Genomic DNA, 27,048 nt, shown 5'->3' on the forward strand with positions numbered 1-27,048 from the left:
ATCAGGAGGCCTCAATACACATTAGATTGTCGACGGCAATGCTGTGAGGTTAGAATTTGCAAAGGTTGGAGGTACCAAGAAGGGGCTTTTAAATGTATTTCTCTATATTGTTCAGGTGGAAGCCCATTAGTACAAAGTTTAAATGCAAACAAGGGTGTTTTTTTTGGGTCAGGCTGTTTATTTGACACAACAATATAAAAATAATGCACATAAGTGCAATTACTATATAGAAAGCAATATTCTATGTTAACAATTACATAACTCACAATTAGTGGAAACATTAGATTACTTTAAATTATATTCTAAGCTCCAATATGACAGCACTGTGCAACACAATATAATAGGAGACATCCTAGATAACATTTACAGATATGGACTATTCTATACATTATCTAACAATTCATCAGTGACCACCTATGACGGGTTTGTGATACCTGACTATAGGTTTACAGTGGAACGGTCGGCTCTCTGTTTTAGTAAATACTTGTATTCCACATGAAAAAAAACATTCTGGAGCATTCTTTTCTTAGAACTCTGTTGTCCCGTTCCTCTGTTATTCCTCCTAAAAATGTATGAATAAATTGACAGTCTGAGTAGTGACACACACAGTTATTTCCAAGTAGGACTCTCAGAATGAGAATGTAGGGACACCGCCTTTTGACAACGGAAATGAAAAATCCCCAGTTGTAAATGTATTCAAGGATTTCTAGGAGGAATAATAGAGGAATGGTACATCAGAGTACTAACAAAATATGTTCCAGAATTGTTATTCATGAGGAATACAAGTATTTATTAAAATAGACATATCAGGAGAGATGACCTGTTCTCTTTCGGCTATGTTCAAACTGCGTTTTGTACATTTGAGGTATGCATCAGAAAAGCTCCCGACGCATACATCAAAAGTACCCATAGGCTATCATTCTACTGACAAACCAAAAGAGTTCTTTTGGCCTCTGTTCGGCGGTATACTTCTGGGATACAGTTTTTTGCTGATAGAATAGTGTACAGGTAGGGGGAATGTGACTAGCTCTGCTGCACGGAGGACAGAGTGCATGGAACATGGAAAAGGATGGCAGAGAGGTAAACTTTCCTCTTTGCTCTGAGGTCTGGACAGGGACGAGTATGACGCATTAGCGTGACTACTTACCCTTGTGTTTCCCCCTCTTCCCGGCACTGGGAATAAGGTCACAGTGCTGCCTGCAGTCCTGTGCAGGTAACGATGGATGGTAATATAACTGAAGCTTTCTGACGTATACGTTAAACAGAGTATGTGACGGATGCCTAAATAGTGGCATCCATCACCCACAGCCTATAATGGTATCCGTTTAAGGGATAAGTCATGACAAGGGTCGTGAGAATTCATGATGTGTCTATTAAATGGAAGCCATTATAGCCTATGGGTGATGGATGCCATTGTTAGGCTTCTATCACAGCCTCCGTTTAACGTATACGGCGCAAGATTTTTCCCGACCCAATGTGTAAAATGGAGGACAAAAACAGTGTTAACATAGCATTAAACATACTGTCGTGCTGTGCTAGTTATATGTACATATTTTTGTACATGCAGTATATATTAAAAAACAAAAAAATACTAAAAGCAGGATTTACTTAGCAAGTGAGACATAAGAGGCTCTGTCACCAGATTATAAGTGCCTGCTCTCCTACATAATGTGATTGGCGCTGTAATGTAGATAACAGTGGTTTTTATTTTGAAAAACGATCATTTTTGAGCAAGTTATGAGCAATTTTAGATTTATTCTAATTAGTTTCTTAATAGACAACTGGGCGTGTTTTTACTTTTTACCAACTGGGCGTTATACAGAGGAGTGTATGACGCTGACCAATCAGTGACCAATCAGCGTCATACACTTCTCATTGTTCCAGCGTGATTGTGCAGTGAAAGAAGCTGGGCTGGAACAATAAGAAGTGTATGATGCTGATTGGTCACTGATTGGTCAGCGTCATACACTCCTCTGTACAACGCCCAGTTGGTAAAAAGTAAAAACACGCCCAGTTGTCTATTAAGAAACTAATTAGAATAAATCTAAAATTGCTCATAACTTGCTAAAAAATGATCGTTTTTCAAAATAAAAACCACTGTTATCCACATTACAGCGCCGATCACATTATGTTGGAGATAGGGCACTAATAATGTGGCGACAGAGCCTCTTTAAATATACATGTTGTGGTACCAAACAAAAGGGAATCTGACCTGTCCATTAAACTATTAATATGCCATAAATGTTAATGGTTGAAAAAAAATTATGGCTCCTGAACAGTAAGTACAGATCTATTTAATCATTTATTTTTTCTGGATCAGCATGGCCCTTTTCTTCATTGTCGTCTGGCTGACCCTCTGTATGTTCATGGTTGGATTCTAGGGCAGATGTATTGGCACTCTCAGTATATTCAACTCTCTCAAAAAGAATGAGAAGTTCACAATGTGGGGTTTGAGGAAAAAGGTCCACAGCCATAGCCCTAATGGGCCGGAATGGACTACCTTTTACGCGGTTTGAAGGAGCACGACACAGGCTGAAAGAAAAAAAACAGTGCGTAGAGCAGATTATTATATATGGTATCCATATACATAAACACACACCATCTGCACACTGCAGGTCTGGTTGTGGGAACCTTCAGCAATCTGCTATCATTGCCAGGTGAAACCTGCGGGTGGTGGCGGTCACATCCCTTTTGTATTACATGAAGCCCTGAATGCTCAACCATGTAAAAATAATTATTCCAAATTCTCCAGAGCTCCACTCCACTGAGCTTTGGCTAATAAAGGTGGGCATCCTGAACAATAGTGACGAAAACTACACGATCACATCAAAAACAAGGCACCAATAGATTAGGTTGTGCAGTTTTAAGAAATTATCCATGGCTTCCCTACAGAAAAATCCATGTAAAATAAAAAAAAAAAGACTGAATATAGTAACTAATCCTACCAGATGAAAAATATAAAATATCAATTTGGAAATATGTCCACAACATAAGGCTTCTGTAACGTGCCAGTCACACAGTTACGTGTAGTGTACTCCGTGCTGACTTACAGCCTAATAGTTACGCCCATGCAATTAGATCAGACGGGCTTACCCAGTACTTTCTAATTGTATTACACACAGTACTGCCACCCCATTCTCCCACAACACCACAAGGCCAGGCTGCATCCTGCAAAAATTCTAAACATGAGGTATTAGTTGATATTTTAGCCAAAATATGCTAACAAAACATGTAGCAGATTTGTTGAAAATTCTCTGCTGCAGATTTCACTGGCACGTTACAGAAGCCTTATGTTGTGGACATATTTCCAGATTGATATTTTAGATTTTTCATCTGATAAGATTAGTTTACTATATAGATATGTAGAAGGGGTGAGCTGAGCTCAGGGAAGCCCTTGACGTCACTGTCCATATATGGACAGTGATGTCGACCTTTCAACTATGGAGCCCCGGCCAAAGCAAAGCAAGCTCTCTGGCCAGGGGAGTCCCGTCTTGGGAAAGCCCTTGACGTCACTGTCCATATATGGACAGTGACATCAGTGGCTCCTCCAGGAGCGAAATCCCCGGCCAGAGAGTTACAGACGCTCTGGCTGGGGATTCCAGCATCTCGAAGCCCCTAACATCACTGTCCGTATATGGACAGTGACGTCAGGGGCTCCTCTTGTAGCAGAATCCCAGGACAGAGCGTTGTCAACTCTCTGGCCAGGGATTCCGCTCCCGGAGAAGCCCCTGGCGTCACTTTCCATATACGGATACGTCAGTTTTCCCCCACTAGCTCGGGGAAAACTGAGAATTAAAGAGAGAAACTGCTAATAAATGCAGGATACAAGCCATATAATGGCCAGAAATAGTGTTATTCCTCATGTACACACATGACTGCTTATTCTGAGAAGTCAGGTACGTTTTAAATTGAGTAAGCTTATGAATTGCAGACAATGTGTATGGTCGAGGTCTCGGACATTTAATATTCCACAAAATCAAAACACATTAGACAGATATTCTTGAAAAGAAGTGGAAAATGTTATTTTCTTTTATGCTTTGGTCTGTTACTCCTCATGTTATTATAGCTACAATGAGTAATATGTATATTTCAATGACATAACACTTACTCTACAAAATTGTTTAATGCCGCCTTTGGATTGCAAGAAACATAGATCAGGCGTTTAAGATGTTCAGCCCTTCGGATTGCAATAACTACTTTGGAATCTGAAAGGGTATCATAAAAAAGTTAACACACATAGATGGAAAATCATGTATATAGAATAAGATGTCTCACTGAGAAATAAAAGGCTGGTGCTTAAAGAGGGGGGCGCTTCGTAATAAGACGTCTGATAAAGAATGCCACAAATCTTTTGTCTGATTGTGTGTGTAATTGGAATCATACAGTACACTGGGGCCCCATACATTATAGCTCCATATACTCTGAGGTTGTACAGAGCTGTAATATGACACTGCGTATGAGGCTTATAGGATGGAGCTTCAGTGACACCAGACAAGTTCACATGACAGGCAAGTCAAGTGTATAGAGGAAACTGCTAAAATATGTATTTTAAGGGTGCGTTCACATATATCAGTTGTAGGGCTGGGCGATTATGCCCAAAAATAAAATTTAGATATTTTTTTTTCAACCCTATGGGCAATTTTCGATTTGAATCTCGATTTTCTTATTAAATAAACAGAAAAAAATGGCAAGAGATAATTAAATTAATTATTTTCTTTATATAAATAACTTTTTAACATATATTACTATAATAATTGTACGTAACTTCACAACTTTTAACCTTTGCAAATGCTTTATCAGAAATACTATTGGATTTTTTTTAAAATCTAATTGATTATAATTTCTGTGTTCCCCGGCAGGGAAAAGGTTAACAGAATCTATAATCAATGATGCGTTGCGTGCACTAACATCCCCCTCTGCCCGTCACCACCTCAGCCTGTCTCCGACATTGCAGGCGAGAGCAGTGTAAAAATTGCAGCAGGGCCAGGCAGATAGCGCAGAGCGGGCACTCTGGGGCGAAATTACATTATAGTGTCAGAGGTCTGAACAGGACCCTGTGCAGTACTGGAGGGTTAAAGAGGCTCTGTCACCAGATTATAAGTGCCCTATCTCCTACATAATGTGATCGGCGCTGTAATGTAGATAACAGCAGTGGTTTTTATTTTGAAAAACGATCATTTTTGAGCAAGTTATGAGCCCAGTTGGTCATTAAGAAACTAATTAGCATAAATCTAAAATTGCTCATAACTTGCTCAAAAATGATAATTTTTCCAAATAAAAACCACTGTTTTCTACATTACAGCGCCGATCAGATTATGTAGGAGATAGCGCACTTATAATCTGGTGACAGAGCCTCTTTAAATAAATGACATTAGGGCCAGATTCACACGACCGTGATTGAACCGTGAAAAACTGTATGTGTCTCAGTAGGATTTCCCGGCCCCAACACGGTACATGTGAATGGGATTCCTGGCATCAGTCATTTAGGCTGCAGTCACACGACAGTGAAAAAAACGTCCATTACAAAACTGATCAATTGTCAGTATCTCATGTCCATTTTGCATCAGTGTCCCCAAATAGATTCCCTTCGTCAGGCTTTATTTTGTCCCAATCCCCTGAAAACACCACAGTGCCCATGTAGATAGTGCTGCAATGCCCCCATATAGTGCCTCCATATAGTACCGCAATGTCCCTGTAGATAGTGCCACAGTGACCGCATATAGTGCCGCAATGTCCCTGTAGATAGTGCCACAGTGACCGCATATAGTGCCGCAATGTCCCTGTAGATAGTGCCACAGTGCCCCCCCATATAGTGCCACAGGCCCCCCCCCATATTTAACAGCCACCCCCCATATAGTGCCACACCCCCTTGCAGGTAGCCCCCCCGTAGATGAAGCGCCACACTGGGCCCCGCCCCCCGTAGATGAAGCCACACTGGGCCCCGCCCCCCCGTAGATGAAGCCACACTGGGCCCCGCCTCCCGTAGATGAAGCCACACTGGGCCCCCGTAGATGAAGCCACACTGGGCCCCGCCCCCCGTAGATGAAGCCACACTGGGCCCCGCCCCCCGTAGATGAAGCCACACTGGGCCCCGCCCCCCGTAGATGAAGCCACACTGGGCCCCGCCCCCCGTAGATGAAGCCACACCGGGCTCCGCCCCCGTAGATGAAGCCACACCGGGCCCCGCCCCCCGTAGATGAAGCCACACCGGGCCCCGCCCCCCGTAGGTGAAGCCACACGGGCCCCGCCCCCCGTAGATGAAGCCACACCGGGCCCCGCCCCCCGTAGATGAAGCCACACCGGGCCCCTCCCCCCGTAGATGAAGCCACACCGGGCCCCGCCCCCCCCCGTAGATGAAGCCACACTGGGCCCCGCCCCCCATAGATGAAGCCACACTGGGCCCCCCCCCCGTAGATGGAGCCACACCGGGCGTCCCCCCCGGAGATGGAGACACTCAGCGCCCCCCTCTGTAGATGGCGCCATCCCCACTGTATATAGCTCTACCCCCTTCCCCTGCAGATAGCGCCACTGAAGCTCCCTCTAGCAGTGGAATCCCCGCCAGAGCATTGCCTGGGGAATCCCTTCAGGAGCCCCTGATGCCACTGTCCATATATGGACAGTGACATCAGGGGTTATTCCCTGAGCGGAATCCCATGGGCACAGCATTCCCTCAAGTAGGACCCCCGAGCCACTGTCCATATATGGACAGGGACGTCAGTGGCTACTCCTTGGGCGGAATCCCCTTTTGCCAACTCTGGCCGGAATCCCTGGCCAGATCGGCAACGGGGATTCGGCACAATTAGTAGCCACTGACGTCACTGTCCATATATAGACAGTGACGTCAAGGGCTTCCCCGAGCACAGCACAAAGTAAAACTGTCCCCGGGGAGTCCTCGGCGAGCAAAGGAGCTCCCTCTGCTCCTCCGCACTGAACTAATTTTGAAGCAGGGAGCTGATGGTTCCCTGCTTCAGTATTGGGTTCAACTGTTTACAGTTGACAGCTGGGCATAAACCCGGCCGCCCGGGACAGCTGGACACCGCTCAGAATCCGGGACGGTTGAGAGGTATAAGGTCAGAGGCTCCGCCTGGAGCGGAATCCCCGGCATTGCTATATAACTGGGGATTCCGCTCCTAGCGGTAACCCCTGACATCACAGGAATCCCCGGCTACAGTGGCACAATTTACAGGGGGGGGTGTCACTAAATTCCGCTCCTGCTCACAGGACGGGTGCTGCCGGAAGGTGGATGCGGCAGCACCCGGCCACAATTAATGAAGATAGGATACGGCTCCGGACCTCCCTGGGAGCCGGACCCAAAAACGCTGCAGGTAACGTTTTTGGAACCTGCTGCTTCACAGGTCCAGCGCCGTGCGGCGCCACAACTGATGTCGCCTGTGTCAGAACAGATCCCATAGAAAGCTATGGGATCCGTTCTAGCATCAGTTTCCCTCCGGCTGTTCTGCAACACAGAGGGTTGGTTGTTAGTGGCAGACGAATATTAATTGTCATTTTCTACACTGTAGAACATCTATACCATTCTAAAAGTTATTTGTTCAAACATTAAGAAAAACAGCATCTTGGTAAAAGATGCTCTTTATGGTGAGAACTATGGTAAGTCACATATACAGACGTAAAAATAAACAACACACATGCTGAGTAAATAACGCTTCATCAGGAGCTCTCATTCTTTGTCTCCGTTATTAGTGCACGAGATTTTTTAATACAGTCACGGTTCTTACACAGGATTTATTATACTCTGGTTAGACTTCAGAGAATTGGGGCCTCCGGGTCGGATAGCTGTTTTAGATGTCAGTCGGATGTTGGCACGTGCCTCCACTGTGTATTGTCCTGTCCTAGGATTTCGTCATTCTGGTCTAGGGTTGTGGAGTTTCTTCATGAAAAATTTGAGTTTTCCCGGGTTCTCTCCCCTCAGGTGTGCCTCTTGGGCATTGTGAATGAGATAGTACAAGGCTATTATGACAAAATATTTTTTCGATTTGCTTTGTTTTGTGCTAGGAAAGTTAGGATTATGGCATGGAAAGCCACAGTGTGTCCTAGTCTAGAACATTGGTTGCAATTGGTAAATAAGTATGTACCCATGTATCAGAAGTTCTACCTTAGCAGGAGATGCCCTGACAAATTTGGGAAGATATGGGCTAGGTGGTTGGAGACCTCGGACACGGCTATCTAATGTATTTTTCTTTTCTCCTTCTTACTGGCTGGAGAGGGAGCACTGGGAGATGAGTGGAGCGAATGTGTAAATGGCACGTGAATGGGTGTTTTTGTCTGTTCTGGGCAATAATAATGGTCACCTTATGATCCTGTTTTAATTGCGAAATACGACTATCCTTATGTGATCCTTCTTGTCTAAATGCTGGCTTTTGCATTGTGAATGTCTCATATTTTGTGGTGATTGTTATTGCCAACTAGTTTTGGTTGGTCAGTAAGCTCTGTTTGTTTTTTATTGCAATTTTGTACTTTTGTAATTTCGGACCATGAGAAAAGTTAACAAAAGAAAACCTTTTAAAAAAAATAACGCTTCATCAGAAATTCAGAATGCTTGTACTTACGAAGTCCGGCCCTTGGTGGGTCAACTATGGCCACAGGTCTCTGGGCTGTGTAGGAGTTTATAAGAGTAGGGAAGATGTCTTCAGCTTTGCCACATCGAAATTCAACATTGTTCAGTTCTGCAGTAAAGTAATAACATGAATATTGTATCTATAATAATAGTTATTGTCACTGCGAGACAATATTTGTTCTTTGGGTAAACATACTGAACTACAGAGAGAGATAAATTTCACTATTTAAATCACTTTACTTATTACGGATTAAAACGCTATACATTTGGGATGCAATGGTCCTCAGCCAAGTCTAGTAAGTTCCTCACTAAATATGGTGCCGTAGGAGAAGAGAAACTGTGCCACACATAGATAACACGTGGTCATGAAATAGGAATTGAGGCAATCCTGCATTCCCCTCCTGGACAGGAACGGGGTCCCTTCCAGCACTGGCTGCCGGCAGGTAAGAGTCACGCGGCTCATTTCATCCAGGGTGGAAATTGGATGTCTAGTCAACAACTTGCGTCTCTGACAGACCCTCACTCCTTCACCTTTCGGCAGGTTACTCAGTTGAGGCATTTCCTCACGTCCTTACCTAACCCATCGGCTTACTCTCGGGACGGTTCCCCTTTGGGGCTTCTTTGCACGGGCACAGTATTCCCTATCTCGCCTTTATGCTCTCCTGATTTCTCCATCCAATCTTATTTGGTTAGTTGGGAGAGAGACTTGGATCTAACATTCACTGCGGAACATAAGGATCGTTTGTTCACAATGACACATAAATCCTTCATGGCTACCAGATTCCAGGAAGCTGGATTTAACATCTTGTCGCGATGGTATAGTGCCTTCCAGACTGCACACACTGATACCTGTGGTCCCTCCGTTGTGTTGGAGATGTGTGACGAGAATGTGGGCACGATTTTACACACCTTTTGGGACTGCCCGAAGTTGACTGACTTCTGGTCGGAAGTTTGGCGCATCTCCTCTAAATTTACGGACTTTCCCCTTCCAAGCTCCGCAGCCTTCTTCCTGCTCCATCTGCGTGACATTCCATTATCTACGTGGTTCGCCATCTGGTGAATGCAGCTAGAGCATGCATTCCTGCGATGTGGAGATAACCTCCGTAGATTGCTATGTGGTTCAGCAAAATTCAGGAGATTATGAGAATGTGGGATCTCACTGCATCCATGAGAGGGACTCATGCTAAATTCCTCAAAACCTGGTATCATTGGATTCGATTTAAATCTTCGGCGGAATTTAGGACCATTGTTGTCTCTTGATTCTAATTCCTCAGGTCTGGCGCTCTATGTAAGTTCCCTTCCCCTTTTTCCTTCTGTTTCTCCCTATCTTCTTTTTGTCCTTTTTTTCTTACTGGTTCCTGTGCGTGTCTGCTGGTTTGTGTGTGCACAGGACTACTTCCTAGTGATGTTCTCAGTTGCTCAATGCTGTTTTTTTCGCAGCTAATTTTGCTGCTTTATGCTGGCCTGCGTGCCGATGTGTGTGCTCCCACATGTAAGCACTTTATTATCTTTTGCTTGATATTGAAAATGGAAAATAAAAGAATTTGTTCAAAAAAAAAGAAAATCGGAATTGAGCTGAGCAAGGTGAACAATCATTATAAAAATATGAACAAAAGTGGGTGACTTAGAAATATGGATCTACAGATGAAGTATGACAGAAAACAGAACTATGCATTACGGTTTTGTTAATTACACAATTTGTAAGAGGACACCTAAAAACATGAATATATCAAATTGCAAACAATAACACTTTGGAAGATACTTACCATTGATCTTGGCATTAGCTTTGGCATCTGAAATGGCTTCCTGGCACAGCTCAATCCCCACAACCTTCTTCACTTTCTTTAGCAAGTGAAAAGAAAGCAAATATTATTAGTGTCATATAACATAAAAAGACCCTTATGTATATAAATCTGTGGTGGGTACTGTCACAAGAAGATGCCTCACAACACAGTTGGTAATATATCTTCCAATCCACAGACAGTCATGGTAGTGCAATGGTCCATACTTTTATTTAATATAAGAAACGGCAAGGATGGATAACAAGTCGAGATGTTTGTGTGTGGAATATTGTCTGATTTAATCATTGGAAGAGCTTTCTATATAGTGATTTAACCCCTTAACGACCAAGGACGAAAATGAACGTCATGGTCGGCTGCTAGTTCCCGCACCATGACGTTCATTTTCGTCCGCATTTCAAACTGTCACTCTGTGTAAACACAGAGTGACAGACCCGCGCTGACAGTTGTCCCCGACAGCTGAGACATCAGTCTTGCCGAACAGCGGACCATCGCCGCTGATTTCGGCAGTTAACCCCTTAAGTGCGGCGACGGATTGCCGTCGCCGCATTTAAGTGGTTTGAAGCACATGAGCAGCCCCCACGAAGTGATCGTGGGGGCTACCGATGCTTGTCACGGCAATCGGAGGTCAGATAATGACCTCCGGGTTGCCATGCACGGAAGCCTCGGAGGAACAGCGTCCGGCCGTTCCTCCTCTGCTTCCTGTCAGTGTGACAGTCACATCACAATGACAGTTAGAGTACATTACACTACACACGTAGTGTAATGTACTCTAGCAGCGATCAAAGCTGCAAGACTAAGTGTCCCCTAGTGGGACAAGTAAAAAAAAGTAAAAAAAAGTAATAAAAATGTTTTAAAAAAAGTGTAAAAATAAAAGTTAGAAGTTCTATAAACACTAAATGTTTTTTTCCTATAATAAGACTTTTATTATAGAAAAAAAATGAACACATTAAAAAAGTACACATATTTGGTATCACCGCGTTCGTAACGAACCCAACTATAAAACTATAATGTTATTTTTCCCGCACGATGAACACCCCAAAAAAAAATCAATAAAAAACTACGACAATCACAATTTTTTTGGTCACTACCCCTCCCAAAATGGAGAATAAAAAGTGATCAAAAAGTCGCATGTACCCGAAAATAGTACCAATAAAAACTTCTATCCGTCCCGCAAAAAACAAGCCCTTACACAGCTTTTTTGACTAAAAAATTATGGCCCTCAGAATATGGTGACACAGAATTTTTTTTTTTTATATAAATAAGTCATTTTATTGCGCAAACGCTAAAAAAAAGGACCAAACCTATATACATCTGGTATCGCCGTAATCGTACTAACACGCAGAATAAAGTAAAAATGTCACCTATAGCGTACGGTGAGCGCCGCAAAAAGAAAACCTAAAAAACGGTGTCAGAATTCCTGTTTTTTGCTCAGGATTGCAAAAAAATTGAATAAAAAGTGATAAAAAAAAAAAAATCGCATGTACCCCAAAATGCTACCAATGAAAACTACAGATTGTCCCGCAAGAAATAAGCCCTCACACCGCTCTATTGATGGAAAAATAAAAAAGTTATGGCTCTTGGAAAGCGGGGAGTGAAAATCTAAAATATGAAAGCAAAAAATGTATCAGTCCTGAAAGGGTTAATTCATTTCTAATGACAAAACTTTTGACCACATGTGGGGTATTTCCGTACTCGGGAGAAATTGCTTTATAAAAAATGGTTGTTTTTTTCCTCCTTTATCCCTTGTGAAAATGAGAAAATGCAACATTTTAGTGGAAAAAATGTTGATATTAATTTTCGCGCCCTAATTCCAATAAACTCTGCAAAAGACCCTTGGGGTCTAAATGCTCACTATACCCCTAGAAAAATTTCTTGAAGGTTTTTCCAAAATGGGGTAACTTTTCGTGGGTTTCCACTGTTTTGGTCCCTCCAGTGCATTGCAAATGCGACATGGCACCGAAAACCATTCCAGCAAAATCATAAATCCAAATGGCGCTCCTTCCCTTCTGAGCCCTGCTGTGGGTCCAAACAGCAGTTTATTACCACATATGGGGTATTGTCGTAATCGGGAGACATTGCTTTACAAATGTTGGGGTGCATTTTCTTCGTTATTCCTTGTAAATAATAAAAATTTCTATGTTTCAGATAAAAAGTACATTTTAATTTTTACAGACTAATTCCAATATATTTAGCAAAAAACCTGTGTGGTCAAAATGCTAACTATACCCCTAGATAAATACCTTAAGGGGTCTAGTTTTCGAAATGGGGTCGTTTATGGGGAGTTTCTATCGTTCTGGCATCTCAAAGCTTCCCCAAATGTACAGTGGGGCCTAAAACATTTTCAAGCAAAATATGAGTCCTGAAAGCCTCCGGGTGTTCCCTTCCTTTTGGGTCCTGCCGTGTGTCCAGGCAGCGCATTAGGGCCACAATGTGGGTATTTTTGAAAACAGGAGAAAGAGGGTGATAGATTTTGGGGTGTGTTTCTTCATTTTCATGTTCGCTTTACAAAGAAATCTGTCTTCAAACTAATACTTTTATGAAAAAAGTGAAATAATTTTTTTTTTCACCTGATATGCATTAAATTTAGCAAAGAACTGTGGGGTCAAAACACTTACTATACACCTAAATAATTATGTTATGGGGTCTAGTTTTCTAAATGGGGTCGTTTATGGGAGTTTCTATCGTTCTGGCAGCTCAAAGCCTCTCCAAATGTAGAGTGGGGCCTAAAACATTTTCAAGCAAAATATGAGTCCTGAAAGCCTCCGGGTGCTCCCTTCCTTTTGGGTCCTGCCGTGTGTCCAGGCAGCGCATTAGGGCCACAATGTTGGTATTTTTGAAAACAGGAGAAACAGGGTGATAGATTTTGTGGTGTGTTTCTTCATTCTCATGGTCGCTTTACAAAGAAATTGGTCTTCAAACTGATACTTTTATGAAAAAAAGTGAAATTTTTTTTTTTCACCTGCTATGTATTAAATTTAGCAAAAAACTGTGGGGTCAAAATACTTACCATACCCCTAGGTAAATACCTTAAGGGGTCTAGTTTTCTAAATGGGGTCATTTGTGGGGGTTTCCATCACTCTGAGACCTATGCGCCTCTGAAAACCTGGCTTGGTGCAGGAAAACAAAATGTACTTCAAAATTTATAAAATTATTATTCAATTTGTAAGTCCTCTAAATTGCTGAAAATTTATTTTATTTTTTCAAAAGTGCTGCCAAAATAGAGTAAAGAGATAGAAATATATATTTAATTAAAAAAATTGTACAGTATGTGTGTACATATGTGACATATTGCAGTTAAAAATAGGGGAAAATGGTAATTTTTACAAAATTTCTTCAATTTTTCTATTTTTTAATTAATTTCCGCAAATCGTATCAGTCTACTTTTACCACTAAAATAAAGTACATCATGTGACGAAAAAACAATGTCAGAATTACTTGGATATTCAAAACTTTCACAGAGTTATTCTCTGATAAAGTCAGACATACCAGATTTGACAAATCTGGCTTGGTCATTAAGGTACAAACATGCCCGGTCATTAAGGTACAAACATGCCCGGTCATTAAGGGGTTAAAGGGAGTTGTCTAATCCAAACAACCCCTTTTTAAATTGAACTCAGCCTGATGGGTCAAGCTGACTAATATATGGATGGCCCAGGACCAGCAGAGTGAAAGTCACTCTTTGTTCTGTTATAGAGGGCCCCCGCCTCTATGACTCCTACATGCCCTTCCTTATAGGATAGGTATATGGACAGGTTAGTCATAAAACTAATGTAATTACTGCTTGTTTACTACAAAAACTATTTAGGGCCTGTTCACATCAGCATTTGGTTTCCGTTCAACCTTTCCCTTGGAGAAACCAATTAACGGAAAGCCGAACGGAAATGATAGCTTCCGTTTGCATTACCATCGATTTACTTTGCAGTTGGTTTCCGTTCAGTGAAATGGTTTTTTTCCACGGAAACAATAGCATAGTCTAGTACGTTATTGTTTCTGTGAAAAAAACGGAAAGTAAACAAATGGAAACCAACTGCAATGGAAGCATCACCATTGAAAACAATGGTAATGCAAACGGAAGCTAGAGTTTCCGTTCATCGGTTCCTCTGACGGAAAGGTTGAACGGAACCGATGAACAGAAACCAAACCCTGATGTGAACAGGCCCCAACACATGTAACTTGCCTTTGCCAAGGAGATTCCAATAGTTCCAGTGCCACAGCAAACATCCAATACTGTACTGTTCTGGTCCAGCTGGGCCCAGTCTGCAATTGCTGAATACAAAACCTCTGCTGCAAGTGTGTTAACCTGAGGTAAATATTGATAAGAATAGGAGATCCACATGTAAGTTTTCACTCAATTTTAAATTAAAACTGAAATGAAAAAAAAGCAGCACATAAAACCACACATACAATGCAGTCATTACACTGGTTACAATGGCTCATGCATAAAGCTAGTGGAAATTACTTTTTACCCGTTAGTTTAGTTTGTCAGAACACAGTGGGAGATAATTATCAAAAGTTGAGCAAAGGAAAAGTGGAGCAGTTACCATAGCAACCAATCAGATTCCATCTCATTGCTCCACTTTTTCTTTGCACTTGTTTTGATAAATCTCCCCCATTATTTCATGATCATTAGTACTGCTAAGCATTATGGGCATTTAGAATAGAGATTTGCTACCTGAAAGAAAGCATGGGGTGAAATGCGAAAGGTTAGGCCTAGGAGTTCTTCATAGATGTAATGATCTCCAGTCACATGCTCCACAGGTAAATCTTCCAGGTTTGGAGATTTTCTGCAAGAAATACATTGGGAACGTATAAGATTTATTGCTTCAGTTTCACTGGATAAAGGGCATAGTTAGTCTTACGTTTTAGCTGTGTGGGGACCTGCAGGCTATGTTCACACGGGGTCTTTTGCCGAGTTTATTGACGCGGAAACCGCGTCGCAAAACTCGGCAGAAACGGCCCGAGAACGCCTCCCATTGATTTCAATGGGAGGCGTCGGCGTCTTTTTCCCGCGAGCAGTAAATCTGCCTCGCGGGAAAAAGAAGCGACATGCCCTATCTTCGGGCGCTTCCGCGTCCGACCTCCCATTGACTTCAATGGGAGGCAGGAGAAAGCGTGTTTTATGCCCGCGGCGCTCAATGGCCGCGGGCGAAAAACGGCGCGATAATTGCTATTCACACGGAGTGTTTTGGGGGAGGAATATCTGCCTCAAAATTCCGTTTGGAGCTTTGAGGCAGATATTCCTCCCCCAAAATACTCCGTGTGAACATAGCCTTAGGCTGGATTCACACACAGCACTTTGCTGCATTTTTAGTGCAATTTTCAATGGTGTTTTTTGATGCGTTTTATTAGTGCGGCCAGATGTTACATTAAAGTCTATAGTAAAATAACAAAGGCACTACACACAACTGCGTTTTGGTTTGTGGCGTTTTTAAGGCAAATTTGTGCTCAGTGGAGTTTTTTTCAGATTTCAGCATGCTCTGGGTATTGCGTTTTTCCTATCGGCTTCTCTATAGGACTTCAAAAACACATGTACAAAAACACTAAATGAAGAACGCCACTAAAAAACACCACTCAAAAAAAACACGTTACATTCGAAAGACACTAGCGTTTTTAAGCCCGTTTTTTGGTGCAGTTTAAATTGACAGACATTTTCTGTGTGTGAAGGAAGCCTTACTGAGTTTAACAAATATAGAGGAATGACAAGTAGTAGACATTGAATAGCAGGATATTTCGACATGGTCTAAGGTAAAGTTAAAGGCATGTCCATTCATGTGAGCACCATTAAAATACAAGAACATTTAAAACGGTTTGTACAGAATTAGAAAAACATGGTCGCTTTCTTCCTGAAACATCGCCACACCTGTCCATGTGTTGTGCCTGGTATTGCAGCTCAGCACCATTGAATTGAATGGGGTTGAGCTGCAAAACCACATACAACCTGTGGACAGGTGCGGCGCTATTGGTGAAAGAAAGCATACTCTTTATTCTAACTTTTTTTTAGACCAAATGTTTTTTTTCCCCACTTAACCACAGTTCATGGTGCAAGTGATTCCTCTGGTTGCAAGAGGTTGGTTTTTATACATTATTACTTTTATTTTAGTACATTTTTGGTCTCTTCTGTTTGGGTGATCTTGTGAAGAGAATTGTAATGTAAAACACAGACATAAGTGACCTGTATGAACTCTATACATCTTTTATTTTTAAGAGGTGTTGTGTGTAATTTTATGCTTGGGTCAGATCTTTAGCCACAAACAATGTCTATGCATATTTTTGAAGAAAAATTACACTCTGACGCAAAATTACATGAAGGCGTCTATGTTTAACCCCTTAGTGACCACCAATACACCTTTTCACGGCGGTCACTAAGGGGTCTTAGGCTTTTTCACGATGGCCCAGTCTAAGTCCTGCACAGGTGTCCCGTGTAGGCTGGAGCCGGGGCTCGGCTGTCTGATGACAGCCGGGCTCCTGCTCCAACGGTAGCGATCTAATTTTACTTAGATCGTGGCCGTTTAACCCGTTAAATGCCATGGTCAATAGCGACCATGGTATTTAAATCATTTGCAGAGGTAGGGAGCTCCCTCTCTCACCCACCGGCGGCCCGCAAATGCAATCGCGGGCCATTGACAGGATGTCAGGGCATCCGGGGGCCTAATAAAGGCCCCCATGTGTGCCGTGGGTATATATATACCTATTATGACGCGGCGGAGGCACGTCCTAATAGATTTAATGTCAGATTTACACGGACAGGCAATAATGCTCTGGTATACTAAGTATACCAAAGCATTATAGTAGCGATCAAAAGATCGCACAGTGACGTCCCCTAGTGGCACTAAAGTAATAAATGTGAATAAAACGTAATAAAGTCTACAGTATAAAATAAAAAAAATTTTCCCATAAAAAGTGGATTTAGTAAAAGTGTAAATTTTTTTATAAAAGTACACATATATGGTATCGCTGCGACCGTAATGACCCAAACAAAGTTAACATGTAACTTAAACCGCAAGATGAACGCCGTAAAAAAAGATGCAAAAAAAAAAACAACAGTGAAATTGCTATTTTTTTTCATTGTCCTCCAAAAAAGTCATAAAAGTTAATCAATAAGGGGGGCGTGGCTGGACGAGCTGGAGAGCAGATGTGAGGTGTGCTCTCCATAGGCCTCAGCTTTACAGGGACAGACCGGTGGCAGATTGGGGAAAACCCACTCCAAAAAGATCCTGAGGGGTTCCCAGACACAAGGGGGATCGGATACCCAGATTTAAATTTTTTTCCAGCCGCTCTGTGACGGCAATTCGGGTTCGGAGAGAACCGCGAAGCCGCCATTGCTGGACGCGCCTGCACTGTTTGCAGTGCGCAGCCCTGCTCGGACCGCCTGTTGGGAGGTGGAGATGATGTCCCCGGGGACCGGAGAGTCGGCTGCACGGTGTCTTACAGATCGGGCGAGTGTTAGGGGAAGGGAAAGGCCGGGAGGACACCAATCTTGCAGTGCAGGGGTTGACACGTGGCAGTACCAAGATGGCAGAGGCCGGGATAGGAGCGTGGAGGAGGGAGAGGAGGATGTGGAGGTGAGCGGTGGAGCAGCAGACCCTACCTTTGGGCTGGGTCCTGATGAGGGCCTAAGGGCTGATGGCCGTGTCACAGTGCCGGGGAGGCTATTTGGGCAGACTCATGGAGAGTCATGCCATATGGAGGGGGATATGGACGATTCCTCCTCAGAAGATGGGGGGGGTGCCCCCAGTGACGTGCCTGCCACAGAGGTCTAGAGGAGCTATAGGAGGGGTGTCCTCTCCATTATCCCCTTTCCGGGAGAGCCTGATGGGGGACCTGCCGCCTCCAGAACTTGCAGCCCTAACGCTCCGAGGCCACCTGGAGCTACAGGCCTAGTTGGCACTTCTCCCCTCCAAAAGAGACATGGACATACTGGCTTCCGATCTAAAAATGGCATGGTGCCGCGACCTACAAGTTATAAAGTCTGAGGTGTCTATCCTGTGATCTAAAGTGGGGAAAATGGAATCCTTGCAAGAGTCTATGTCTGATTCTACTCAACAACTTAAAGATGCGCCAACTTCAAGGGCAATTGGATGACTTGGAAAACAGGAACAGATGGAATAATATACATCTCAGAGGTTTACCGGAAGAGACGCGTACCTCAGATCTGATCCCAACATTGACAGGTATCTTTAATAATTTACTTAATCGACCAGTGGATACTCATATTGAAATTGATAGAGCACACAGGGCCTTGCAGCCGAAGAGCGCTGATTCCGCGAGACGTCATCTGTCGTATCCATTATTATGGCTTAAAGGAGAAGATTATGCAGAAAGCGAGATTGCAGAACGAGATAGATTTTGATGGAGCAAAGTTACTACTGTTTCCAGATTTAGCGAGACGTACGCTGCGGCAGCGTGCGTTGATGCGACCTCTCTTATCCGTTCTGCAACAAAGTGGTATACCTTATAGATGGGGCTTTCCCTTTTCCCTACATGTGCGAGTGGAGGACAACGCTGTTTCATTGTCTAAGCATGCTGATCTCTCAGGTTTTCTGCGGGTACTGGATTTGCCTGTCATTTCCTTGCCAGACTGGGAAGCCTTCCAAGTGGACAGTCTACCGGTGCCAGGTGTTGCACCCCTCGGGTTGCCCAGATCTGGAAGGAGGGAGAGATCCAGATCACCGTTGCCGCAGAGACCGCGGCGGAGACAAAGAGCTTCCCCATCAGGGCATCGGGAGCATTGATTACCTATGCTTCCCTCTTAATCCTTTTCTGTTGCAGGTACTAGTCAAGAAGGGGACTTTGTGTTTTCAGACCCGAGAGTTTGCTGATCCATCTTGGGTTTGAGTATGGATCCTGTTCGTACTCACTGCTGGACTCTTCTTTGATAGAACGTGAAGGTCTGAAGAGGGCTTTTGCTAGGCACATATGTTCCCCATAGCTAGTTAATCTCAGGGTAATGTAGGTCTGTCCCTAAAATAGTTTTGTATATCTCTTTTTCAGAGTGAGGTGATTACATAGGCTGTGGAGTGACGATTTATACACGTTTCTTACTGTAATTGGTAGAGTTTTTCTGTTTGACAGTAGTCTTCCTTGTCCCCCACATAGGAATCTCACTGAAAATTAGTCGGTTCTCTTCAGTGATACAGGTGCTTAGTGGCACGACATAGTAGTTTCTTCTCGACAGGATGTTTTGCTTGTCTATGTTTTTTTTATTATTTCATTTTTATTATGCTGTTCTATAGAAATGCAATGTATACATGGAGTGTTCGGGATATAATTTATGTCGTTGTTATGATTGTGGGCACCACGGCGACAGCTGTGAATTTATTTTATTTTACAGCTAGTGGCATCATGAGTCTCCTCGCGTTCTTGGAGAATGGCTGATTTTACTATTTCATCCCTGAACGTGAAGGGATTTAATGGAAAGGTCGAAGATCTTGTATTCCTCGCATAAACGGAGGATCCAGGTTCTTTGTTTACAAGAAACCCATTTTCAGACGGACCATGTTCCAATAATGAAAAATAAATATTACACGATAGGCTATCATTGTAGTAACCCGAATGGTAAAACTAGAGTTTCTATATTCCTGCATAAATCCTTTCAAGGGAGGGTGGTGGATTCCTTCCTGGATTCTGAGGCACGGTTTATTTTCCTGAAATGTAAATTGGGTGATCGCACAGTCACGGAGGCCAATGTTTATGCACCTAATATTAAGCAAGTTCCTTCTTTCCTTAAAATGTTGGATGATTTGGGATCTTTTTCGTCAGGCACTCCTATCTTGTGTGGGGATTTTAATTTGGCCATTAACCCTTTAATTGATACATCCTCCGGGCGGACTTCATTAGCATATAATAAGTTTAATAAATTGAGGAAGAGGCTCAACTATATGCAACTTTGTGATGCGTGGTGATTAGCTCATCCGGATGATAGGGATTTCTTTTTTTTTTCTTTCGCACATAACTCATATAGCAGAATAGATTACATCGTGGTTCATCATAGCTTACTATCCTTAGTGGGTGATACCTCCAAAGGCAATGTGTTTCTCTCTGATCACGCTCCGGTGTCTTGTGTATTACGCTTTTCAGCACAGCGGCGTAGAGAATTTACCTGGCGTCTCAATGAATCTTTATTGAAGGATTCCTTGTGTATGTTGGAGTTGAAAAAGACAGTGGAGAATTTTCATGAGGATCATGCACAGGATACAACTGTTCCTGCAGTGAAATGGGAGGCCCTCAAATGTGCTCTTAGGGGGTCCTTATCAAACATGGTTCTCGTCTCAAGAGGGAGCGGGTTGCGCAGCTTCACACGCTTTTAGCCCAGTTAGTCTCTAGAATCTCAGCATAAACGGACGTTGCAAGAGAGTACACTGAGGCTGGGTTCACACGAGGACATTAACGTCCGTAATGGACGGACGCATTTCGGCCGGAAGTCCCGGACCGAACTCAGTGCAGGGAGCCGGGCTCCTAGCATCATAGTTATGTACGACGCTAGGAGTCCCTACCTCTCCGTGGAACTACTGTCCCGTACTGAAAACATGATTACAGTTCAGTCCGGGACTTCCGGCCGAAATACGTCCGTCCATTACGGACGTTAATGTGCTCGTGTGAACCCAGCCTAAGGGAACTTACTAGAACACGCCATGACATTCAGCTTCTCTTGGATAAGAGCAGCGCTCGGCTTCATCAGGTATGCTCTCGCTTTTACTACGAGTGGGGTAATAAGGCGGGGAAGGCATTGGCTAGAACGATGCGTGATCGTGCAGCTCTTTCTTTTATACCCTCTATAAGAACTGAGTCAGGTGAGTTGGCGTACAAGACGGAGGATATAGCATCATCCTTTTGTGCATACTATTCCTCTCCAACTCCTGGTAATATTCCTCCTGAGCCATTGCTATCTCTGTCGGAGTATATTAGGGATACGGCGCTGCCTACGTTGTCCCGAGATGAGGCTCTGAGTCTGGATTTGCCGTTCACTAAGGAGGAGATAGTGCAGGTTATTAAAGCTTTACCAGCTGGGAAGAGTCCCGGGCCGGATGGGTATACGGCAGGTTTCTACAAGTCATTGGCGGAGGAATTGGTACAGTCGTTGCTGGAGTCGTTTAATTCGATATCGGACCATACTAAATTTCCTGATTCATTTTTACAGGCACATATCACGGTCATACCAAAGGAGGGTAGGGATCCGCAACACTGTTCTAATTCTAGACCGATCTCTCTCATTAACACGGATGCTAAGATGTATGCTAAGCGGATAGAAAATAGACTGGCCGGATTCTTGGGCTCGTTGGTTCACCCGGATCAAGTGGGTTTTGTCCCAAGGCGTGAAGCCAGAGATAATACACAAGACCTTCTCCTTGATTCATCATGTGAAGCAGAGTAGCATTACGTGTATGCTCTTGTCTCTGGATGCTGAGAAGGCCTTTGATAGGGTGAACTGGGGGTTCTTGGAGGCCGCTTTAAGTCAGATGGGAGTGGGTCAGTTAATGCAGACGCGTCTACAGTCTCTGTATAATAGTTCTCAGGCGAGAATTAGGATTAATGGTTCTCTGTCTGCTCCATTTAGGATTGGGAATGGCACTAGGCAGGGATGCCCACTTTCTCCCTTGTTATTTGCGGTGGTTATGGAACATCTCTTGGTAGCGGTGACAGACGGGGTATTCAGGTAGGGGATATGCAATTTAAGGTGTCTGCGTTTGCGGACGATTTATTGTTCTATATTACACAACCACACTTATCTTTACCGTCTCTAATGAAATCCATAAGAACCTATAGTTATTTTAGTAATTATAAGACGAATATACCTAAGAGTGAGACCATGAACATCTCTTTACCGGCTTCTGAAGCTGGGCAGTTGCGTAGTAATTATTCTCTCTCATGGAAGGCTGGCTCTCTGAAGTATTTGGGGGCGAAGATACCTGTGGATCTTGCAGATTCCTACTCTCTCAATTTTCTGCCTATTCTCCAAGCTCTTAGAGCTGATTTGGCCGAATGGGATGGCAAGGATTTTTCTTGGTTGGGAAGAATAAGTGCTGTAAAAATGAATGTCCTGCCTCAGTTGATGTATCTATTTCAGACGGTTCCATGTACACTCCCTAGACAGTTTTTTCTTCTGCTAAATAAAGCCTTGAACAGGTTCATTTGGCGATGTAGACCACCTAGGATTGCGAAAGCGACTCTTATTAAAGAGAAAGCGGTGTGGGGGATTGGGGCTCCCTGACTGTCTGGCCTATTACTTTGCAGCGGTAAGGGCTAGAATATTGGACTGGTTCCATCATGCAAACTCGAAGTTATGGGTGAGGTTGGAGGACTTTTTGGCACCGGTTCCCCTCACTGCACTTCCGTGGCTTAGGTTGAAGTACTACACAGCTAGATGCAGCGCTCTCCTCCCTTTTGTAGCAGGACAAGTAGTTCTCACATATAAACGGTTCCGGGGTTTAGCGATGGTGATACCTTCAGATGGTCCGATTGTGTCGATATCCCACAATGTTGATTTCCCCCCTGGGCTGCATCCCAATTTTCTCACCTACTCCTCTAGACCTTCGCCTCTGACTTTTCGTCATGTTTTAACGACTCAGGGTCTTCGGTCTTTCGAAGTATTGGTCCCGGAAATGGAGAGATCATCGGTTAGACATTGGGATTTTATGCGGATACAACAATTCTATAATGATAAGACGAAGCTGTGTCTGCATAGAGACCTGACACCGCTGGAGCAGTTGTGTGTTGCTTCTACTCCTCCAGTTAAAACTATCTCTATAATTTACAATTTTTTGCAGGACTTAAGTAATGATACACCTCCATCCTTTGTGAAGGGGTGAGAGAGGGAGTTGTCTTCGCTCCGTCGATAGCTGACTGGTCGAAAGCATTTGCCTCGTGTCATAAATTCTCTATCTCTTGTAAGGCCCAGGAAACTAACTACAAGATATTATCGAGGTGGTATAGGGTCCCGGCGTTGCTCCACTCCTTTTATCCAGCGGTACCAGATGAATGTTGGCAGTGCAACAGAGCAGGTGGTACTATGTTGCACATTTGGTGGGGGTGCCCATTAATACACACATTCTGGTCTACAGTAGAGGACAGGATTCACAAGATCACAAGTCAGGTGCTTCCCAATACTTTTGCTTCTCTCCATGCTCCCTGGTGTGGTCAAAAGATATACGAAAACTCGGATTAGTTTTCTGCTGATCGCAGCTCGCACTGTTATCCCACGTCTTTGGAAGACCAGCAGCGTGCCTACGATTACTGACTGGTTTCAGGAGATACTACATCTGTAGAGAATGGAGGAGGCAACATAGGCCCATCATATGACTTCAGGGAATGTGAGTTTGGCTTGGCAGGAGTGGAGAGAGTTCTGTGAGTCGGATGATTATTTGCTGTATGCATAGGTTCCATAGGGAGGGGAGGGTAGGTTTCCCTGCAGTTTGAGTTCAGAGTCCGTTAGCTGGGAACAGAGGGAGTGCATGCCATGTACTGATGGAGACATTGCTGTGCTTTGGGGGGGGGGGGGGGGGGGGTGATCTGTCGGATCCGTCAGAAGTGCTCTGGGTTCTCTTGGTCTGCTTCCATTTTTTATCCCCTCTCTGACACAGGCTATATCTATAGGTGTTCTGAGATGCGTAGTGGTTTTGGTTCTGGTCGCCATGGTGCCCACAGTACTGCTAGTATTGGTCATTCTGTATTGACATGTATTTCTAATATTCATGTTTTCAGTTTCCAATATTACTTTCTCTTCTGCTGGATCAGAGGACTGCTGTGCATTGTGTTTTGGAACTTTTAATGGATAATAACTTTTTATTATTTTGTATTGCTATACATGTATGCTTTCTGCGAATATTTTATGTTTTTGCTGTATAATGATTCAGATGAAAATAAAAGGATAAAAAAAAAAAAAGTTAATCAATAAGTCCCATGTACCCCAAAACAGTACCAATCAAAAGTACGTCTCGTCTACCAGAGGTGCAAAATGTCCTGGCAGCGAAAGGGTTAACGTATAGGCGCAGTCTTGCTGAGATTTGCCGCATGTCTGCTGCGTCTCACGGTTTCTTTTTTACATTACAATTAACCCTTTGATGACCGTGTCCAGGTCTAATTTTCCATTTTTGATATGCACTTTTTTAAGCAATATCATCTTTGGAACCGCTTTGAATATCACAACTATTTTTAGTTTGTTTTTTACAAGACTTATGAGGCTTTCATTTTCTAGATTAGATTAATTCAGTGTTGTTAATTTTTATTATGCGCAGACAAATCATAATAATTTTTTTTATCTATCTATCCCCATACACTCTAGAGCTCTGTAACAATTAGTCCTCTTCTCTCTCCGTCACCCTGGACCGCTGTGAGGGAAGAGTGAAGAGAGCTATAAATACACGGCCGTAAAAAAAAATGGCAGTCAACAACGAATTAACTGTCAGTTTTTCATGGCTGTTTTGCATCAATGTTTCTCAAAATTTAAATCCATTTCCCGCCCGTTGATCGTTTTCACTGTAGATAGTGCCATATTGCCCACATAGATAGTGCCCACTATAAATATTGCCACAATGCCCACATAGTGCCAGTTCTCCCTGTAGATAATGCCCACATAGTGCCGCAGCGCAGACAGTGCTCATGTAGATAGAGCCAAAGTGTCCCCTGTATATAGTGCCAATATAATGCCACACCCCCTGTATATAGTACCCCCCTGTAAATAGTGCCACCCCCCATGTTGACAGCAACATCCCCCTGTATTTAGCAATATCCCAGCGGCAGATAGCGCCACCCCCCCCCCCCCCCTAGTAAATGGCACCCCTTTCTGTAAATAGCACCACTGTAGCTCCCTGTAGGATTAATCACTCTGGCCGAAGATTCCGCTCCTACAGGAAGCCCCAGATGTCTCTGTCCATATATGGACAGTGACGTCAGGGGTTAACTCTAAAAGCGGAATCTCCTGCCAAAGTGGGGATTCCGCTCCAGTAGTAGCCCCTGTCCATATATTTATAGCGACGCCAGGGGCTTCTCCAGTAGCGGAATCCCTGGCACAGAACGATCTGACACTGGGGATTCCGCTCCTAGAGAGAACCGCTGACGTTATTGTCCATATATGGATAGTGACACCAGGGGCTTCTCCAGTAACGGAATCCCCGGCCAGAGTGTTGGCCGGGGATTCCGCTCCGAGAGCCACTAACGTCACTGTCCAAATGGACCGTGACGTCAGGGGCGCTCTCTAGAAGCGAAATCCCCAGCCAGTGCGATCTGACATCGGGGATTCCGCCACTAGAGTCAGTTCAGGTGGCGCTATGTACAGTGGGGGGGTGCGATGCTATATACAGCGGTGGGGTTTCTATCTGCAGGGGGGGTGGCACTATCTACAGCGGGTATGGAAAGACGGCGGGGGCTCCCTCTAGGAGGGGAATCCGATGCTGGAGGGAGCTTAGGTGGTGCTATCTACAGAGGGTTTTGCGCTGCCTACAGGGGGTTGTGGGTGGCACCATCTACAGTGGGGGGTGTATTCCAGGGCTCTCAAAGTCCTGGCCGATATGAGAGTGCAGTGCTACTCACACTGAAGCAGCACTGCACTCAAACCCGTTCCACGCTGTCAACGTTTATACACGTGCTAAATGCACGGGGCGTCGGCAGTTAGATCGTATATAGCCATATGGCAGTCGTGAGGGGGTTAATGTGAACTGACAGTTTGTAGCTTATTGCCAGGGAAACAGCGAGAACCAATTGAGGCAAATTTAGCAAGACTGAACAGCAAAGAAGCCATCATTTCAGACAAAGTGTATATTCGTAACAACACACCTTTGACCTTCCTCCACAAAATAAAGGGAGGTGATTCCGCTGTCTTTTCCTGGTCCATCTGTGAAAAACTTTGCTAGAGAAGACTTTAACTCTGCCAGAGCTTCCTTGATCAGTTTCTGCAAAAAAAAAAGTTCTTCATATTAAAAAAAAGCATAGTAGTACAATTATACACTGTAACAACACATAAGAGATATTGTATACCTGCGGATGAAAATATACTATGGCCATAACATGACCCTTTCTGCTGCTCCGGACAGTAAGCTGCTTCCAGTGGCCTTCATAGGACTCTGGGCTGTAGACTACATATGGTGATGCCCTGCAGTATACAAATACACAGCTACATGAAAACAGATGTGTATAAAATGTTTGTCCACAATATATATATATATATATATATATATATATATATATATATATATATATTCGAGCTGCTGATTTATGTATCAGCCCGATCCTCCTGAGTTGTCAGGGAGCTAAAATGATCCGCTTTCCGTCACAGGGCTAAACACAGCGCTCAAAGTAAGCGCACTGTTTAGCACTAGGACCCGAATGCAGGCAATTTGCAGTAAAGCCAAAGATAACTCTTCGAGTAAGTGGCAGCGTGGCATGTGGATTCTCTTATATCGCTTGCAGCTTAGAGATATAATATAAGCTATATCAAATCTGCACCAATTATTAACTGCATTACGTCAAGACCCTCTAGTCTAGTCTTACATTTCTGTACACAAATACTTTGCACCCATTTATACTCATACCACCAAAAGGCAGATGACACATTATAAAAAAAGGGAGACAGGTGTTTTAGCGATGATGTAGGTTGGGCAAAATATACATAATTTGGTGGGTTTATACATGGGAGTATATTTTTCCTATTTTCCCTATAAAACTTTAGAGATTAAAAGA

The 27,048-nt window shown here is 43.6% G+C and overlaps 1 protein-coding gene across 1 annotated transcript in view; it reads right to left on the reverse strand.

The window, feature by feature from the left end:
* Positions 1 to 2,278: 2,278 nt before the first annotated feature.
* Positions 2,279 to 27,048, reverse strand: part of TRMT2A (tRNA methyltransferase 2A) — a 39,882-nt gene continuing 15,112 nt past the window's right edge. The window contains exons 5-12 of the mRNA XM_075832574.1: positions 26,347 to 26,461; positions 26,146 to 26,261; positions 15,050 to 15,161; positions 14,555 to 14,677; positions 10,342 to 10,417; positions 8,568 to 8,684; positions 4,109 to 4,205; positions 2,279 to 2,532 (exon numbers count right to left, since the gene is read on the reverse strand). Of these exons, the coding sequence (XP_075688689.1) occupies positions 2,295 to 2,532; positions 4,109 to 4,205; positions 8,568 to 8,684; positions 10,342 to 10,417; positions 14,555 to 14,677; positions 15,050 to 15,161; positions 26,146 to 26,261; positions 26,347 to 26,461 (994 nt within the window). The 3' untranslated portion in view covers positions 2,279 to 2,294. The remainder of the gene's footprint in view (positions 2,533 to 4,108; positions 4,206 to 8,567; positions 8,685 to 10,341; positions 10,418 to 14,554; positions 14,678 to 15,049; positions 15,162 to 26,145; positions 26,262 to 26,346; positions 26,462 to 27,048) is intronic.

The sequence above is a fragment of the Rhinoderma darwinii genome, chromosome 1 (genome assembly GCF_050947455.1).
Source record: "Rhinoderma darwinii isolate aRhiDar2 chromosome 1, aRhiDar2.hap1, whole genome shotgun sequence".
Taxonomy (NCBI): Eukaryota; Metazoa; Chordata; class Amphibia; order Anura; family Rhinodermatidae; genus Rhinoderma; species Rhinoderma darwinii.